General features: G+C 39.3%; 4 protein-coding genes across 7 annotated transcripts; 2 read left to right on the plus strand and 2 right to left on the minus strand.

Moving 5' to 3' along the window:
- The first annotated feature begins 250 nt into the window (after positions 1–250).
- On the plus strand, positions 251–3,979 carry LOC105671577 (ATPase family gene 2 protein homolog A). Its single transcript, XM_012365860.2, has 6 exons — positions 251–467; positions 683–885; positions 954–1,139; positions 1,235–2,655; positions 2,713–2,976; positions 3,465–3,979. Exons 2-6 carry the CDS (start codon positions 684–686, stop codon positions 3,825–3,827), a joined length of 2,436 nt encoding a protein of 811 aa, XP_012221283.2. The 5' UTR covers positions 251–467; position 683; the 3' UTR covers positions 3,828–3,979.
- A 240-nt stretch (positions 3,980–4,219) lies between these two features.
- LOC105671558 (transmembrane and ubiquitin-like domain-containing protein 1) lies at positions 4,220–8,050 on the plus strand. Of its 2 annotated transcripts, none has more exons than XM_012365827.2 (4): positions 4,220–4,740; positions 5,431–5,759; positions 5,831–6,104; positions 6,290–8,050. In XM_012365827.2, the coding sequence occupies exons 2-4, from the start codon at positions 5,447–5,449 to the stop codon at positions 6,744–6,746; spliced, it is 1,044 nt and encodes a 347-aa protein (XP_012221250.2). In that variant the 5' UTR covers positions 4,220–4,740; positions 5,431–5,446; the 3' UTR covers positions 6,747–8,050. The 2 variants fall into 2 exon arrangements, with proteins under 2 accessions (XP_012221250.2, XP_012221249.2); XM_012365826.2 differs by lacking the exon at positions 4,220–4,740 and adding an exon at positions 4,747–5,107.
- Positions 8,051–8,252: 202 nt separating this feature from the next.
- Positions 8,253–12,756, minus strand: IleRS (Isoleucyl-tRNA synthetase). The gene has a single exon (XM_012365825.2). The coding sequence runs from the start codon at positions 12,576–12,578 to the stop codon at positions 8,703–8,705; it is 3,876 nt and encodes a 1,291-aa protein (XP_012221248.2). The 5' UTR covers positions 12,579–12,756; the 3' UTR covers positions 8,253–8,702.
- Positions 12,757–13,597: 841 nt separating this feature from the next.
- On the minus strand, positions 13,598–17,599 carry LOC105671536 (zinc finger protein OZF). 3 transcript variants are annotated; one of them, XM_067352018.1, is made up of 5 exons: positions 17,180–17,599; positions 15,932–16,256; positions 15,553–15,831; positions 15,292–15,489; positions 13,598–15,100 (listed from the first exon to the last, which is right to left on the minus strand). In XM_067352018.1, exons 1-5 carry the CDS (start codon positions 17,342–17,344, stop codon positions 14,730–14,732), a joined length of 1,338 nt encoding a protein of 445 aa, XP_067208119.1. In that variant the 5' UTR covers positions 17,345–17,599; the 3' UTR covers positions 13,598–14,729. The 3 variants fall into 3 exon arrangements, with proteins under 3 accessions (XP_067208119.1, XP_012221202.1, XP_067208120.1); XM_012365779.2 differs by having other exon boundaries at positions 15,292–15,474; positions 17,180–17,596; XM_067352019.1 differs by lacking the exon at positions 17,180–17,599 and adding an exon at positions 16,850–16,979.
- Positions 17,600–18,082: the final 483 nt, after the last annotated feature.

The following is an 18,082-nucleotide window of genomic DNA, read 5'->3' on the forward strand; positions in this document are numbered from 1 at the left end:
AAATTTAATACTTTTTTCTCCTTTAATGACGATATTTTATTATGCTGGCAATGTTGTCGACGACGAAAAAATAATCACTCTATGACAGAAATTTAAAAAAATAGTTAAATCGATTATTTAAAAGTCGATAATGGTACGTAATCTAGTGGATTTACAGTTTTGATTAGGCGAAAGTAACTATCGCGTTTTTTGTGTAGAGCTCAATGGTCATACGGAGTAGGGTTTTGGAACGCTTGTAAGTAAAGTTAGGTGATTCTAAAGTTCTAGTCAGTTTAGGTTAAAGTTTAATGTTTATCTCGTTTATCTTGTTAGCCTTATCTTGCATTTGGTTGCAACTCGGTATTCGTAATGTTCGAATTATTCATCACGTGGTTGAATCTTAAAATATTTTGTGTGGTTTTTAAATGAATAAGAAGCCAGGATTTTATTAAATTGCAGAATAAAAGTGAAAACAAATTGTTTATTAAGTAAGAACATAATTTATAAATTTTATTAAATACAGTAGAATAAAAATTAAAGAAAATTACTGTGCATAGTATACGCACCTATTGCATGAACGTTAGATAAGTTATTTGTATTATGTTTTTATCATGAATAAAGTTAAATTATTCTTTTTATAATCTAAATATATACAAATATATGTATACATATATTTTATTTAATCATTATATTATTTCTGCAGGATGTCCAGTAAATCGAGAAAGAGTTTGTCAACTTGGTATACATGTGAAAAGTGTAAAAGTGTTATGCTGGAGAAGGATGCTCACAAACACGTTAAATGTCCATCCACAGAATGTGGGAGTTTTGAAACTGCAGAATCTTGGACTTATCCTTTTCATTATATGAACATATTTCATAGCGCTATTTCAAGGGTCGAGGAATGCGGTATATAACAGTTTGATTTATATAATTTTTATTTGTTTACCGCAGTAATCCATAATTATGTATCACAGAATTACTTGATGAAGTGTCAGCGGCACGTTACGACGATGCAGTGTTTCTATCAAAGTCTGTTATGGATTTGTGTGGGATTGAAGCAGGATCACTATGTCTTCTCGTGACTACCGAAGTACTAAGTGTTAAAATTGCTTATCCAGTAGAAGATCAAAGTTTAACGAGTGTCTGTCTCCCAAAGCGTGGTAAATATATGGTGTTTCATTTTTATTTATTTATTTATTTATCTACCAAGTTTATTAGAAATTGATAAATCGTTCTTCTCTTTTATTATTTTTAGCTGATGATAAAGACCATTTATATGGATTAGTAAAAGTAAAATGTATACCCTCATATGTTATCATCAGTCCTGCTCAAGAGATTGTAATGATTCCTGTAGGAAACCACGGCGTGTCTAATGCAGAAAATGATTTTCAGGATAGAATAAAATTTAGTAATGAATTCAAGATATTTGTTATCGGCAATCTATCATACGTATATCATATTGGAAAAAAGTTATTATACAAAATTATTGACATCAATTCAGAGAAAAATAAGATAAGGAAGAAAATTTCAATAAATGACTACCCAGGGGAAGACATATTAAATCCTGTGGTAGCTTTTAAAAATATAAGGTTCATAGATAATTACCCTATATTTTTCAGAGCAACGTATTCAACGAATTATAAAATTCTGGATTCAGAGAAAGACAAAATTGCAAAGAGTATGTACAGTATTAAAGATATAGGAGGGTACGACTACCTTATATCAAATATAAGACGAGTAATCGAAATCGGTATTGGTAATTACAAGAATTTTGAAAACTTCAACATCACCAAAGGAATAATTCTACACGGTCATCCTGGTGTCGGTAAATCTATGATTGCCAGCGCCATTCTCTCAGCATCTGGGGTTGCTGTGTTCTCTATGCACAGCTCCGATATTTATAGCAAGTCTGTCAATGAAACCGAAGATAATATCAAACAATTGTTCGACAAAGCGATGTTGTACTCTCCTAGTATAATATTATTGGAGGACATAGAGAATTTGTGTCCTAACAGAAGCAACTTTGGCTCGGATCACGAGAGAAGAGTCTTTTCCCAATTGATAACGTTCTTCGACGATATGCAAATCAATCAGAACAATGTCGTATTAATGGCCACAACCTCGAAATTAGATTCTGTGAACAGTTCTCTGAGAAGACCCGGCAGATTTGGCATAGAATTTGAGGTGTGCGTACCGACCTCGGACATACGTACAGAAATATTGAGAAAATTACTTGAGAAGATTCCGAATACGCTTACAACGATAGATGTAGAGGAAATTTCCTCCGTCACCCACGGCTTTGTTGGCGCCGATTTACACGGTTTGTGTTCGAAAGCGATATTCTATGCAGTGCAATCCGAACCGGACCCTTACGCAAAGCAAATGGTGTCGAAGGATCATTTTGACAAAGCCTTACACGTAACGAAACCTTCAGCTATGAACACAGTCTTGGTGGAAAATCCGAATGTGAAATGGTCAGATATCGGCGGACAAGAGTCATTGAAGCAGCTATTAGAGCAGGTGCTCGAATGGCCTCGTGAACATAGCGAAGAATTCCGAAGATTGGGCATTGAGCCTCCTAAAGGTGTTTTAATGTTCGGACCGCCAGGATGCTCGAAAACTATGGTCGCGAAAGCTATTGCTACCGAAAGTTCACTGAACTTTCTGAGTATTAAGGTAAGTTGTTTAAAATGTGCCGATGTTTCCGACACTGCATCGCGGAATTGTTCGTAGGGTCCAGAATTATTTTCGAAATGGGTTGGCGAGTCCGAGAAAGCTGTGAGAGAAGTATTCCGAAAAGCGAGACAAGTGGCACCGGCTATCGTATTTATCGATGAAATAGATGCATTAGGTGGTGAAAGAGCCTCTTCTACTGGTAGTGGCAGTAATGTGCAGGAACGAGTGCTGGCTCAGTTACTGACTGAACTTGACGGTATCACCAAACGCGATGATGTCATGCTTTTGGCGGCCACTAATCGACCGGATAAAATGGACAAGGTAAATTTAAAACATATTAAAACGTAAATAAGTAGTTACGTAAGACAAAATCAAGAACCTGTTTTTTTGATTGCTTTTGTAGAATAAGAACAGGTATTGAAAACAAAATTCCATTGTGTCATAATCATTGAATTGGCATTTAAAATATATTTAAAAGTAATGTACTAAATTCTTTTTACTTTGAATACAATCAAAATTAAATTATGTAGAAAAAAATTGTATATAGAAAAAGTTTCGAAAAGCAGAAAATTTTACATTTTGTAATTATGACTAATTAATGTGTTTAAAGAATGTATCTATAAAATAAAATTCCAAATTTCGTAAAAAAATTAAACTTGAAACGAAAGTTTCTAGTATTTTTTAATTAACGATATCAAGCATTTTATCATTTCTTTAAACCTTATTTTATCTATAGAATTCTGATTATAATAGTTGTTTTTATTATCTATTATTATTGTAACTAATAATATTAATCATAATTCTATTAGGCACTTCTCCGGCCTGGACGATTCGACCGCATAATATATGTTGGATTGCCAGACGAGTCAACCAGAGAAGAAATATTCAAACTAAAGTTCCAAAAGATGTCGGTTGAAGAAAATATTAATATTGATGAATTGGTTAAGTTAACAGATGGTTATACTTGTGCAGAACTTGAAGCAATATGCAATGAAGCTGGCATAGTAGCAATACAAGAAGGACTCAGTGCTAAAACCTACATTGATGTCATTAAAAGAAGCCATTTCCACAGGGCACTCAAACAGCTCCATCCTAGAACGCCTCGTTCACTTATACAAATTTATGACAATTACTGTAAGGAAAATATTTCATATCGTGGGCTTAATTGTTGATGTTTGGACTTTTTATAGAACGCATAATTATATTTTATAATAAAAACTTTTATAATTTTAGTTTTTGATTCTCTCATACTTTTTGCACTTCAGATAAAAATCTAATTCGTATATACTTGTATATAAACTCAATAAACTAATTATCTCTAAAATTTAGCGCACATTTATATTACAATGATATTTATAAAATTTACTTGCATACAAATTTTATCGCAGATGAATTGCGAGTGTTTACATTAAAAAATAAAAGTTATATAAAACATGAATCCATTTTTATTAATTCACAATCGTAATCATTTTATTTTTATGTATGTAGATAATAATATTACAGAGAACTTTTGGTTATTTTAAATTATGATTGCCTATATTTGATACATTTATTTATAGATTTGTCAGCAGAAGTTAATACACAATTATATTCGCACACACATATACATGTATATATGTCAACGAGCTAGTTTATACTGATTGTTTCAGTTTATATTATATTCATACTAATTGGTTTGGTTTTATAATAAAAATAATATGCAATGCGAATTTAATACAGATATAAGAAAATTGATATAGCAATTGTGAGCAACAGTTTTCTCAATATGTTTTCAAGGTAATAAGAATTCTGGATGGTAAATGTACAATCATATTTATGTCAAGGTCAATTCTCCAAAAACTTGATCAACCTTTATTTTATATTAATCGATTTCTTCTTTTTTAAGATCACAATGCTTATCAAAATTGCAAATTACATTGAATAACTTATTTAGACGTACTTACTACTCGACGTTAATATTCTTATTTCGTTCTAATTCGCTTATCAATGTGGAGTACACACGGTATACATACACATACACGTGACGCGTTCACAGTCTCGCACGAGAAAGGGAAAGACGATCACATTAATTATTAATCAATTCAGGTACGTCGCTGTCTGTCACAAACTACTATCTGCGTCGTTTCCAGATGTTTGTCGGTTGGATTTTTGCGTGTGTTTCGCTGTTAAGTCATTGTTGCGTTACACATCCAAGAAGCTGAAAGAACTACGTGTCCGAGAAACACTTCCTCGTCAATAAAAACACGAGCTGTTGGACAGATTTACTGAACGAATGACTTAACGATCAGAACGCTGTTTCTTAACACGCAATTGCTCAGAATCGTCGAATTGTGCCATGAAACGTCGTTCTTCGAGAAAGGAACATTTATTTTGCAACATAAGTCTCTGTTGACAAATCTGTTTCTCGACAAGATAACCTCTTAGAGAATATTATTGCAGTCTTTTTTGCTATGTAAGGCTACGTTTTTGTTTCATAACTATTAATTGCTTTTCAATGTTAATTAATAAATGTGTGTAACCTCGTGAGATTTGTAAAAAACAATTGCCGTTTGTTGCTGACAAAGTGTTTAGCCTTAAAAAGTTCAATCCTGCGGTTTGAAGAAATAATAATAAAATTTCAATGAAAACAGTCTTATAAATATTATCATCTCATAAATAATGCTTAAACAGTTTTAAAATCTAGTGTATTTCTCACAAGAGGTCTTAAATCAATGCTTTTTCTATACGTTAAATAAGGTAAAATGTAAACGATTTAATATTGTTTCTTTTTAACAGATCTATTTTGAATAAGATGTCTTTGATCGAAGGAGTGGGTGATGAAGTCACAAATTTTTTTATTATCATGAGTATACTATTTGTGGGATGGCTCGCTTGGTGTTCAACAAGTATAGCTGATCAGCCTCTAATACGCACAGTACTCATATTGCGTGATCGGACACCAGCACGCATCACGACAATAAGAACAAATCAGCAAAACACAAGTAATCTTAGTCATCAAGCTGGTCAACCTCCCAATTCTGAAACAACAGAAGAAGAAACAGCAGAAGTAGTTTCCAGTGATAGTGATAATATCCAATCAGACTGTCCAAATGCAGCTGCCACGGGTAAATGTTGCCTTCTGTTTCTTTTGTTTTCCTTTGATAAGTTTAATCTTTATTTTATCATGTGATATTAGATACGAGTGAAACTACTCAAGAAATAACCAGACCAGTGGCATCTACGACGGAAGAAGTACTTATCCAAGCTATGGACTCATTCAGTAACGATGGCCCATCGTTGTTACAAAGATCTGTTAAGGCAGATGATTCTGAACAATCATGCACTGATTCATCAGAAAATACAACTTTAAATGAGAATAGCAACGAGATCACCATAAAATTAAAGCTCATGAATGATGATCAGAAGTTAGTGACTGGCAGTCTTAAAGAAATGCTCGGCGATTTCAAAAGGTCAGTCCAAGATTTGATGTAATGCATTATATGTTATTCAAATACATTATAATTGATATCAACTCATATGATCCAAAGTTTCGACAAATTTATAATAAAATTATAATGAAAACGATTTTATGAATCGTCGTAAGTAGTGCGTTTCAGCATATCTAGTTCAGCAATTCAACAATTCTGTTTTGTAGGAGGCACTTTCAAATGGAATTAGAGGCCCATAAATCAGTGCGATTAATATTCAACGGCCGAGTATTGCAGCCCGACACTCAAACCCTTGAGCAATGTGGATTGTTTAACGATTGCGTGGTCCACTGTTGGGTGGTACAGCCGCGGCCAGCCGTTGTACCGTCGTCACAGACGTCCACATTGGATAATTCGTCATCCATCTATTTCAATTCTCAGCCATTGTCGGACCTGCCGTCCGGCACGGGCTTCAGCTCGGTGCACACTGAGTGGGATCTGAGCCGACTCCTAGTAAGCATCTTAACGATCGCTCTAGGTTTCGCATGGTACTCGCGATACCATTACGCTCAACTCTTCACCGCGACGACCACGCTCGCGCTCTATCTGCTAACCGCGATCTTCACCGTTTCCTTGTTTAGTAACTTTTTTCCCGATCAAGATAACATTCGGAATGTCGAATGAAACTATTTTAGTGTCGATGACACTATTATGCTTTGTATATGTTAGCACCTTACATGTAATTGATTTAATATATGATTTAACGTACAATGTACATTGGTTTGAAAGATGATCGATCGAATAGTAGTCTCCGTCACTGAGCATTTGCTTTTAGCGTAATATTTTCGAAAAGTTAATGTACAACACCGACAAATTTAGTACAGTTTGCAATTTCCATCATTCTGATGAATGTTAATCTCGGATCTTATTCCAACGATATTCAAGTTGTTTAACCGAAAAAGAATTGTATAATGTAATGCACATTTCTATTTGCTAAAACTTGTTTTCTACAGACACAGAAAACTAAAATTATCTCGTAAAATTACATATATTTTTTGTAGAAAATTTAAAAGAAAACTTTACAGAAATGATATCTGCCATTTTAACATACATACATTTTGCAACAAATATCACTATATGATGTTTCTAACATACGATATTACATTACATGACAATTGGAAAAAAAATATATATTGTATAATTGAAAAATATATATATATATATTATGTAATTTTTCTTTACAAATATAATACTAAAAGGATAACACTGTCCAATGAAGAAATATGAAAACATTAGTAATGTATTTATTTTGATTATAGTTAATTGTTATCAGTTGTGATTAATTTCAATTGTGTAAAAATATTTTCCAACTGGGTTTAGTTACAATTATTTTTTTTTGTCATTTTTATAATATGTTATATTGTTGGTGCTATGTAAAATCGCACATAATATCAAATTATACGTTGTAAATGTTTTGCCTCGCCGAGTTCAATGGAATTGATTTATATATTTAAGGCAATGCAGAGAAATGTGAGCAATTCTGTCTAATGATATGCGAGTGGCAACTAATATAACACGAGTATAAAGCAAATGCAGTTGAATCGGTGCTGTACGGATGATAAATGGAAAAAATAAGAAAGTTACATCACTCTACGATTTAAAACATCACAAACTAAAAGTATCGGTGCTTGCTTACGCGTGCAATTCATACGTGAGAAGTAATTGCGTAATGCGTCAATAAGGTTAATCCCTTTTGAAAGCTAGATGACTGTGTGGATAGGTGGATATAAGAAACCGATTTCGAGAAGAGCATAAAAACACAAGTATAATTTTTACCAAGTATTTAGGCTATAATGAAACGACGGGCAACATAGTGGTGTATCCTATTATCCCTGTGACTTACTGTATTATATCGTTTGTTAAAGAGTCGAATTCATAATTATATTACGATTGTTTTACCTAATGCTAATAAATGTCTATTTATTTGATATTTTTATTATATATGCTTTTTATTTTCCAGAAGCAAGCATAGAAAGCAAAGTTTGAAGTATATCGAAACATAAATATTTTCCTATCATTAATATTCAGTGATCATAAATTATCTTCCATAATGATCAAATGGAATGTGTATGATGCAAACAGGAAAATAAATATGGCGAAACTGTGGAAAAAAAATTAATAGTAACAATGTGACTTTGATGATCTTTATTTCTCGATTGTGAAAGAATGAATATAAATAAATTTTCATGGAGGGTACTCGTTTAAATTACACAATGCTGTGGTATTAAATTACAGTGCAAATAAATATACACGTAAATATACGTTGCAAGCTATATAAAATAATGAATATTATTTTTTTATAGCGCAAATACTTTAGTTAATATGAAAAAAAAGCGAATAACCTATGCCTCAGCTCTCATTTAACTCTTCAAATATTTCTATATTTCTATATTTCTTTAATTCTTTATTGCTTCTAGTAAAATATTATAAAATGTTATCTTAGGAACCTGAGAAAAATGGTAACAGCATAACTACGCGCTTACGAGATTTAAGCCTTTTCATTTTTTTTACAATATTAACAATGAAAAAATCAATATAAAGTATTACAAAACTCGGAAGTAAAAATCCACACGTGGAACGTTACAATTGTATTTCTAGTCCGCATTTTAAATTTAGAGAATCGTCCAGTTCAAAGTTTGGTTCATCGAAGAGTTTACGTATCCGGTCTTCCAGAGTCGCCGTATTCAACCTAAAACGACCTGTAGGATTTTCTAGAAGAATGGAACACTTGACCTTGCCGTTACAACGATTTATGTTGATAAAGTCGCAAAACGGGTCAGCCACGGACTTGACTTGGTCGATCTTGGATATTCCCGACTTCACGACTAGAATCGTTTTTTTATTCAATTTATCTATCGGCAACATGTCCGTAATCTTCTTATTATCCACGTACAAGTCGTATGAGCAATCGTTAATACCGTATATTAATTCAATCTCCTCTCTCAGGCGTTCGTACGTGATGGGCCCCAGCTTCGGGGAGTCCAGCAAAACCGTGGCCGTGACGTCCAACACGCCGAACCTCGGCTTTATACCGACCAGTAACAAATTGACGTAAGGCGACCAGGGTCCACGGACGCTTGCTCTCCGTTTCGCCAGTTGTTCGTTCTGTTTCGCCAGTTGTTCGTTCCGTTTCGCCAGTTGTTCGTTCTGTTTCGCCAGTTGTTCGTCCCGTTTCGTCAGTTGTTCGTTCCGTTTCGCCAGTTGTTCGTTCCGTTCGGCCACTCTGTAGTTGACCAGCGTGAGCTTTAGGATCTCCTTCTTGATCTTTTCCGTCGACGAAATAATTATATAATTTTTCGCTATTTTCGCCTCGCCTTGCGGGGTCCTGGTCTTGGCCTCGATGAAGTCCTTGTACTCGCGGAGCACACTGCTCAGCCGACTCTTTTCGTCGACTTCGTAGTAGACCTCGGCCATGTCCGTGGCCACCAGCTGAGCTTTCTTCCGCAGCTTCTGCACGCGATTGATTATCTCCCGCGCTATCCCCTCGTCGTACAGCTCCTCGTCCTGAATGATGTCCAGGAGGATCACCATGTTTCCCTCGCCGTGGGCTTCGTAGCGCTTCGACGCTTCTTCCGCGGCCGGGGAGCTCTTGAAGCTGAACATCAGACGCAGATCCTGCTCGCCGAGCTTGTGACCCAGCACGGTGATCTCCTTATCGGCGATGAACTGCTGCAGCTGCTCGTCGGTCAGCTCCTTAATCGCCTGCCAAACTCGCTTGAAGTCGTCCTTCAAGCGCGCGCCGAGTATCTTGTGATCCGGCTCCGCTCTCAGCGTCACGCCGTACTTGTCCTTGTCAAGGGTGGCCGTTAAAGTCCTGACGTTCAGCTCCTCAAGTATGTAGTCTTCTAGCAAGACCTTCAGCCTTTCAGCTTTCTCGTGAATCACCACGATTTCTCGCAGCGGATACTTTGTCGGTATGCTCTTCCTGTCGCGCACAATACGTCCTAGCTCGATGACGGTCTGCATCAGCGACACGGCGTACTCTATGTTCTCGTTGATCAGCCTCGTTTGCGGCTCCGGTATCAGCTGATAGTGCACACTGTCCATGTTCTCCTTGGACGGCGGCAGGTATTTCTTCAAGCGCTGGAACATGAATTCCGTGAGGAACGGCGTGAACGGCGCGTTTGTCCGCACCATCATGTAAAGCACCAGGAACAGGGTCTTCAGTGCGCGCTGACAATCCCGGACGCTGTTAGTCTCGCCCTTGATGCGTTTCCTGTTCATTCTCACGTACCAGTTCGTGAGATGTTCTATGTACTTGATCAAGTGAGGCACCACGGTGTACAATCTGTAAGCCTGCATCTCCTGCTTCACGAAGAGCAGTAGACTCTGCGTGAAGGATACAATCCACTGGTCCATCTTATTGGGGGATACAAAGTTCATGTCTTTTTCGCTGTTGAATTGAAAGAGGATTTTTTCCGATTTCTCGAACCGATCGATATTCTGCATGAGAAACCGGAACGCGTTGTACCACGGCAGAAAGACGTCCTTGATGACGTCGCGGACGCCGTCCTCCTTGAACCGTAGATTCTCGGCCCGCACGACCGGCGAGTTGATCAGATAGAGACGCAGGGCGTCCGCGCCGAATTGCTTCACCACCTCCATCGGATCGGGATAGTTCTTCTTGCGCTTCGACATCTTCTGTCCGTCGGACGCGAGGATCAGGCCGTTGGCGATGAGATTCTTGTACGGTGCTGTGTCGAACAGCGCGGTGGCTATCACGAGGAGCGTGTAGAACCAGCCGCGCGTCTGGTCGATGCCCTCCGCGATGAAGTCCGCTGGGAACCACTCGTTGAACCTTTCCACCCCTGTGCACTCGAACGGATAGTGCCTCTGCGCGTACGGCATGGCGCCGGACTCGAACCAGCAGTCGAAGACCTCTGGCACGCGACGCAACGGCGGGTGTCCCGGGCGCACCGACGGGATAGTTATGTCATCAATATTGTCGCGATGGATGTCGGATATGGAGTAGTCGATGCCGGCCAGACTTTGCAGCTCATCGATACTGCTGACGCAAACGATCTCCTTCTTGTCCTCGGATATCCACAGCGGCATCGGATTGCCCCAGTAACGATTTCTGCTGATCGCCCAGTCGCGCGCATCGCGCAGCCAGTTGCCGAACCGCTTGTCCTTCACGTAATCCGGCACCCAGTGAGTTTTCTCGTTCGCCGTTAACAATTTGTCCTTGAACTGCTCCACTTTCAGGAACCAAGAAGGCACGGCCTTGTAGATGAGCGGCGTGTCGGTTCGCCAGCAGAACGGATAGCTGTGCTTCACCGTGGTGCTGATGATCAGCCTGTTCTTGCTACGGAGATACTTGATGATGTCCTTATCCGCGTCCTTGACATACTTGCCGATGAAATCGGTCACCGGCTCGGTAAAGCGGCCGCAGCTGTCGACGGGACACACGCTCGGTATATCGTCCTTGTTTATGATACCGGCCTCCAGGCAGCATGCAAAATCGTCCTCTCCGAAATAGGGAGCTTGATGAACGATGCCGGTTCCAGTGTCGGCTGTGACGTAAGTATTATTCAGCACCCTGAAAGCACCCTTCTCTCTATAATGCGCAAAATAGGAAAACGGCGGTTCGTACGACTTCCCCTTCAACTCCACGCCCTTCCTTCTGCCTTGCACGGTGTACAGATCTGAGGATTTGAAAACGAGGCTCAACTGAGCCTCCAACATGATGTAAACATTACCGGAAGCGTTGTCTTTTACCTCCACGTATTCCAATTGTGGATTGGCGCACAACGCCAGATTACTAGGCAACGTCCACGGGGTGGTTGTCCATGCCAGAAGCGAGACACCCGGCTCGTCCAGCAAGGGGAAGGTCACGACTATCGACGGGTCAATGACATCCTTGTAATTCTGACCCGCTTCGAAGTTCGACAGCGACGTAGTGCAACCGGTGGAGTAAGGCATCACCTTGACGCCTTGATAAACCAGGCCCTTTTTATACAGCTCGCTGAAGATCCACCAGATCGACTCCATGTACCAAGAATACATGGTCTTGTAGTCGTTCTTGAAGTCTATCCATCGGCCCATGCGATTGATGATTATCTCCCATTCGTTGGCATACCTCATCACGATATTGCGGCATTCAAGATTGTACGCTTTAATGCCCATCTTGGCGACATCGTCGGGTCCCTTGAGGCCGAATTTTGTATCGATCTCGGTCTCCACCGGCAGTCCATGACAATCCCAGCCGAAGCGGCGTTCCACGTGATGACCGCTTTGATACGCATACCTCGTCACGATGTCCTTTATGGTGCCGGCGAGAATATGACCGTAATGTGGCAACCCGGTGGCGAACGGCGGCCCGTCGTAGAAAGAAAATTTCGGCCGATTTTTCGACAAGCGCATGCTTTCTTGAAATACATCACGCTCTTTCCAGAATTCTAAAATCGCCTCCTCTTCCTGCGCGAAATTGATAATCTCCGGCAGTCTCTCGTTCATTATTTCGAAATTAACGAATATGTTACAAGATACTTCGTGCCGGCTGTTATTCTTGCCAAAATCGTTATCTTTCAAACGTCAGCAAGCGTACACGTTGATTGCGTCAGCTTTTCTGGTGAGGTTATGTACATCTTACGAATTCCAACAGGTTACAGTTACATTCCTTATGCTACCAACATAAGAACTATGAAGTTAGCAGATGAGATGCAGTGTTGCGATATGGGACCGGTTGTATGCGCATGTGCGGCTCTGCGCATGTGCGGTAATGGAGATCCAGTGCCGTTATATGTTGTGTGTTGACCGTATGGCGGGACGTTTTGACATGAGGAAGTTAGGTGACTACAAATAAGGTAAGATTTATTTATTTACAAGCATGGAATCTACGGAGCCAGCAGCTAAAAAACCAAGAAGCAGAAAATTTCAAATCAATTTCAAAAAATTTTGAAATATTTTAAATGTAGGGGAGTAACGGTGTCTTGTTTAACTTGTATGAGACACTGTATTGCCGCACATGCGCATACAACCGGTCCCTAATCGGAACACTGATGAGATGGGGAGACAGCTGCAGCGCCACCATAATTTCTACCGCTGGAAATAACGAACTAAAAGTTTAGGAATGAGAATGCGCGCATTTAAAATTTTTTAATAATCAATATACTTAAAAAGTTAGTACAAAAATTAAAAATAGGTTACTAAGTAAATATTTAAAACTGAGTTTTTGAATTGCAATAAATTCCATACATCTGTAGAAAGAATCTCAAGTAGATTTGAAATATTTTAAAATATTTAGAAGATTACTAATGGTTGAAGTAATAAAAAAATTAATTAAAAGTAAACTGCTAAATTAAATATTAAATTAAGCTTATTAAATGTATCGGGTATCGAATTTTCGAGTTCCAGTATATCGATGCTACAATATTTCTTTATCCATTTTTATATTAATTTTTCTCAACAATACTCTTATAGCAAAGATTGTTTTAAAAATAAATTCACATGAACAGGTATAATAAACACATGAGTTTTATTTCAATAAACATATTTATTATTTAACAAAATAATGTAAATTTTGTAAGTGCTCATTATGTTCATTTCGTTTCATTCTGCTTTTCATTAACAACAAATGTACAATAAAAATTGGCTATCGTTTTTTATCGCAGAACACGAGAACACATATGCGACAAAAGGCTGTTTTTGAATACTATAATATCTGATATAAAAATTAAAATAACAGTAAACTTTTGTTCAATTATCTTAAAAAAGTATACTTTTGTCTGAAAAGATTTATACAAAATTTCAATACAAATGTTGATATATACGGCATAAAATTGCCAAGTTGAACAAGATGAGACATATTAATTATAACCGAATGTGCACACGAATGACAAATTTTACATCCTTACACATATTCTTATATTTAAAATTATATACACCAATTACGAATAGTTAGAAACATGTATCATAAAGAATACATGTAAAATCTTACATATCTTTTACTTTTATATATATATATAAGAATATAATAGATGAAATATAAGAATATAATATAATATACTTGTTATCGGCAAAGTCCGAAGGATCGACAATCCTCAGATTGCCTAGGCAAAGGCAAATCTTAGGATTGCTGATTTTTCAGGCTCTAACGGTAACATACTCATTGCTGCCTTAAGTTAAATAATATTAATGTCCTCCATACTGTATCAAATGTGTTAAATACATCTGGCTGTAATATCTCTTTAATATATTGTAAATATTCAAATATACTTTATGATTAATTCAAGACAATCGTCCTATTTGAATCGTCAATCAATCGTCCTATTTAAAAATAAAATCTTGTCAGCTCGTATATTTGAAACTTAAAATTAATAGAGTTCAATAAACCCGCATAATATTCTTTCTTTAATGCCAAATGTATGACTTACGCATAAAGATTACGTAATAATTATAGTAAAATAATCATAAACTTTATCTTATCGATTTTCTTCATTAATGTAATATTAACTGTATATATATATAAAATTTTGTATATATATATATGTATATATATACACATACAAAATAGTATATAATAGTATATATATATAATTTTGACGTAGTTTTAAAGATTTTTTTTAGCCGCTGAATATCCTAGGCAATTAAACAACACGATATTGTTTAGTTCGGTATGACTTTCTTGGGCGCGTGAATGCGACTGTGTCTCAACAGCGAGCTTTTGTCGGTGAAGGTCTTCTCGCACTCGACACACTTGTACGTTCTGCCAGTGTGTGTGACCAAATGCCTGCTCAAACCTGACGCGTGACAGAAGGCTTTCGGGCAGAGCTGGCAATGATGCAGCTGAATATCGTTCGGATTCAGCTTCTGGTGCCGACGCATGTGTACTTTAAGAGCCTCGCGTTGAGTGAAACTCTTCTCGCAGTGTTGACACTGGAACGGCTTCTGGCCGGAGTGAGTCATCAAGTGACGGAACAGGATCTCCTTTTGCGCGAAAGCGCGATGACAGATGTTGCACGGGAATGGTTTCTCGCCTGTAAACATCAAATATGCTATGTGAATTTAATGTTGCTTGTGCAACATTCATTTAAAGACGTGTTATTGTTCAGAAATTGTCCAGAAATATTTCTAGAGTTTTTCTATAAGAATAAAAGTGAAGAAAAAACTTTCCAAACAATTCAATAAGTTTTCTACAATTGCCACATTATTGCGAAATAATATTAACCTGTATGTGTACGTTCGTGTCTGATCAGAGCAGATCTTGTCGGGAACCATTTTTCGCAAGCCTGACATGTGAATCCTCTCTGTGTGGAGTGCACGGACTGATGACTCTTCAGCATTATTCTCCGAGTGAACGCTTTTGGACATTTGTCGCACTTGAACACCTTCAGCTCTGGATTCGCATCAACTGCAATGCATTTGCCTTTTGTAAAAGCAGTTCTAGTTGTATATTATTGTCACTAGGTATTCTCGTATCGTTCCTTACCCATCTGGTCGGCCATAGGCTGTAACTTCAACGATTCGCCCTGACTGGAGCTGTTGCTGGTAAGCTCCATCATGTAAACGTTCTTGTGCGTTGGCTCGGCGTTCGCAATCGCTCTCTGTACTTCGTCCGCCTCATCCTCGGACTCCTGCTCCTGCTTGATGCGCGTCGTCCTTATCGTACATCGTGCCTTGGCGGTCCGTTCCTCGGCTGGTACCAGTGTAATGTTTTCCGGATCCTCCGCAACATTCTCCTCCATCTCCGGATTCTCAGAATTCATTCCTACATATTGAATAATGACGATATACGATATTTACATATATAAATCAAATACCTGTAGACGTTTTTAAGTATCGTTTTGTTTTAGTAAGAAGAAACGTACCCAGGATGTAGCCACCGACAAGCTCCTCCTCCGTCACTTCAATGGGATCACCATCTCCTTCGCCGCTATCACCTTTTGTCGCGACTAGATCAGCCAACAGTTGTTTAACTTGCTTAGATTTGCCAGCAGATTCCATAGAATCATCCCTATTGCTATCCTGGTTCTCGCCCTCTTCGTCCTGCCCAGTCAACTGCTGTATTAACTTCATGTGCTTTCTGAGCTTGGAATCTGCAGCCTGACATTTTTTTCTGAATTGGTAGGATTTCTCCAATTGATATTTACATGGATGACATATCATGTTAGGAAGACCATCCTGCTCATAAATCTGAAAGATTAGTAAGTTCAAAGTTACGACTTCTAATTAAAATATGTTGCACAAAAAGCATAATTCATCTAATTATAGTACTATATCTACATTGATATTTTAATTTTAGCTTTCTACTCGTAGCAACACAGTGCACAATAAACATTTGTAATGCAAAGAAGCAGAGATAAATACGACAAAAATATAAATAAATCTAATAAAATGAGTGACAAAGAGAAATCTCTTCATCTCAGCTAAAAGTTATCAATACAAAATGTTAAGCACATTAATATTGAATAATTCTTAATGCATGTTTAATGTTCAGATTGGGATCCGTGAAATCTGTTTTCTATCATCAATCTATCGAGAAAACATCAATAATCAAGGAATCATGTTGCATCGAATGGTTCTCTAGAAAATTCATCCACGGAGCCGCGGTAGGACGCGTCCGCCTTCTGCGAATTGTTTGCAGTGTAAGGGACAAACACGCCGTTATATATCCGACGTAACATTGCAGATTTCTATAAATCCGTAGGGTAAACGATCGCAACGAGGGGACCTCGCCGTCTGCAGTCTAGGTTTCTGTAATGAGGCGGCGCGCGTAAAAGGCGTACCTATCGCAGCAAGCTCGTCGATAACTCGGTAAAGCCGGTAGTTGCTTTGCGCAGCAAATCGTATCACCGACATCTCCCGTTTCTCTTTCTCTCGCGCCCTCGCCAGTACGTATAGCCGCGTGACGTCACGCCGGTCGGTGTGTGCGTGCCATATTGAAGGACGCGCGCGGTGAGGAGGGAAGATAATGCAAGAGGACGCCGTGCGGCGCGCAGAGAGATAAACTAGATTCCTATTTTTCGATACGAGCCGCCCTCGGCTGATTATCGTTGCTTCGTGGAATCGAACGACGCAGGGGGCAAAAAAATTAAGAGGACCGATCGGCAACCCACCTCGATGTTCACGCAGGCAAGTATACGCAGCGGCAACGGCACGGATTCGTCGTCGTAGATCGGCACCATCTCCTCCTCCTTCGCCAAGCACAGTCGGCACAGCTCGTTTACGTGGATGATCACATTGCTCGGGCTGTCGCCCTTTTTCCTGCTGTACGTTTTCATCGCTGTCGTTTTTCCGGCCGTGGGAATCGTCTTTCTTTCGCTCGCTTGCTCCGCTCGTTAGCCCGCGTTTCCGACTAATCTGTTTAATTCGCTCTCCTCTTTTCTCCCTTTCTCTCTTTCTCCCCGCGTCTCTCCCTTTCGAATTTGCGGCAAGTGCACGACGGAGCGAAACGTCGAAAACGCAACGCGGAGTTTTCCGTGAGAAGTCGCAGTCGTCAGCGGGACCGAGACTCGGTCACTCACAACGGAATCTATAATGGCGGTCGACTGTCCGGCGGACGCGTCGTTCGGCGGCGCTGCCGACGTACTTGGCGGCACTGCGCAACAAAATAGCGGAAGTGGCGAGGGTGCGAGAGAGACGCCGCGATCGGCGGCACGCGAGCGCGAGGGAGAGAGCGCGAGAGTGGGATGGTGAGCGATCGAGCGTAGTGCGAAAGCGCGCGCGGCACGAGCGGTGGGGTGTGCGGCGTCCCGTTGCCGCGAAAGTCGGTAAGGGCGATTGCGATTATTGATTTCCCATTCTTCCCAACGGCGGGAAATGCGAGCCCTTGCCGACCACCCTACGACATTGGTCCCGGACGGGCGAGATTCCTGCCCGGTAAGCAGCCGTCGCTCCTCCTCTTCGCCGCGGCCTTTCGACGGGCCGGCGCGGTCGAAGGTTATGCGAACGCGATTGCAACTGCCGTATCGCGGAAAATGGAAAACAACACTCGTCGCGTCGTCCGCCGCATTTTTTCT

The sequence above is a fragment of the Linepithema humile genome, chromosome 3 (genome assembly GCF_040581485.1).
Source record: "Linepithema humile isolate Giens D197 chromosome 3, Lhum_UNIL_v1.0, whole genome shotgun sequence".
Lineage (NCBI taxonomy): Eukaryota > Metazoa > Arthropoda > Insecta > Hymenoptera > Formicidae > Linepithema > Linepithema humile.

Bases quoted from the DNA above. Each gene is read 5' to 3' on its own strand.
- LOC105671577 (XM_012365860.2), top strand. From the start codon at position 684: ATGTCCAGTAAATCGAGAAAGAGTTTGTCAACTTGGTATACATGTGAA. The intron at 886-953 runs GTATATAACAGT...TATGTATCACAG, and splicing joins TTCAAGGGTCGAGGAATGCG to AATTACTTGATGAAGTGTCA. The intron at 1,140-1,234 runs GTAAATATATGG...TATTATTTTTAG, and splicing joins TGTCTGTCTCCCAAAGCGTG to CTGATGATAAAGACCATTTA.
- LOC105671558 (XM_012365827.2), top strand. From the start codon at position 5,447: ATGTCTTTGATCGAAGGAGTGGGTGATGAAGTCACAAATTTTTTTATT. The intron at 5,760-5,830 runs GTAAATGTTGCC...ATGTGATATTAG, and splicing joins TCCAAATGCAGCTGCCACGG to ATACGAGTGAAACTACTCAA. The intron at 6,105-6,289 runs GTCAGTCCAAGA...TCTGTTTTGTAG, and splicing joins ATGCTCGGCGATTTCAAAAG to GAGGCACTTTCAAATGGAAT.
- IleRS (XM_012365825.2), bottom strand. From the start codon at position 12,578: ATGAACGAGAGACTGCCGGAGATTATCAATTTCGCGCAGGAAGAGGAG.
- LOC105671536 (XM_067352018.1), bottom strand. From the start codon at position 17,344: ATGAAAACGTACAGCAGGAAAAAGGGCGACAGCCCGAGCAATGTGATC. The intron at 15,832-15,931 runs GTACGTTTCTTC...TTCAATATGTAG, and splicing joins TGTCGGTGGCTACATCCTGG to GAATGAATTCTGAGAATCCG. The intron at 15,490-15,552 runs GTAAGGAACGAT...CTTTTACAAAAG, and splicing joins GCCTATGGCCGACCAGATGG to GCAAATGCATTGCAGTTGAT.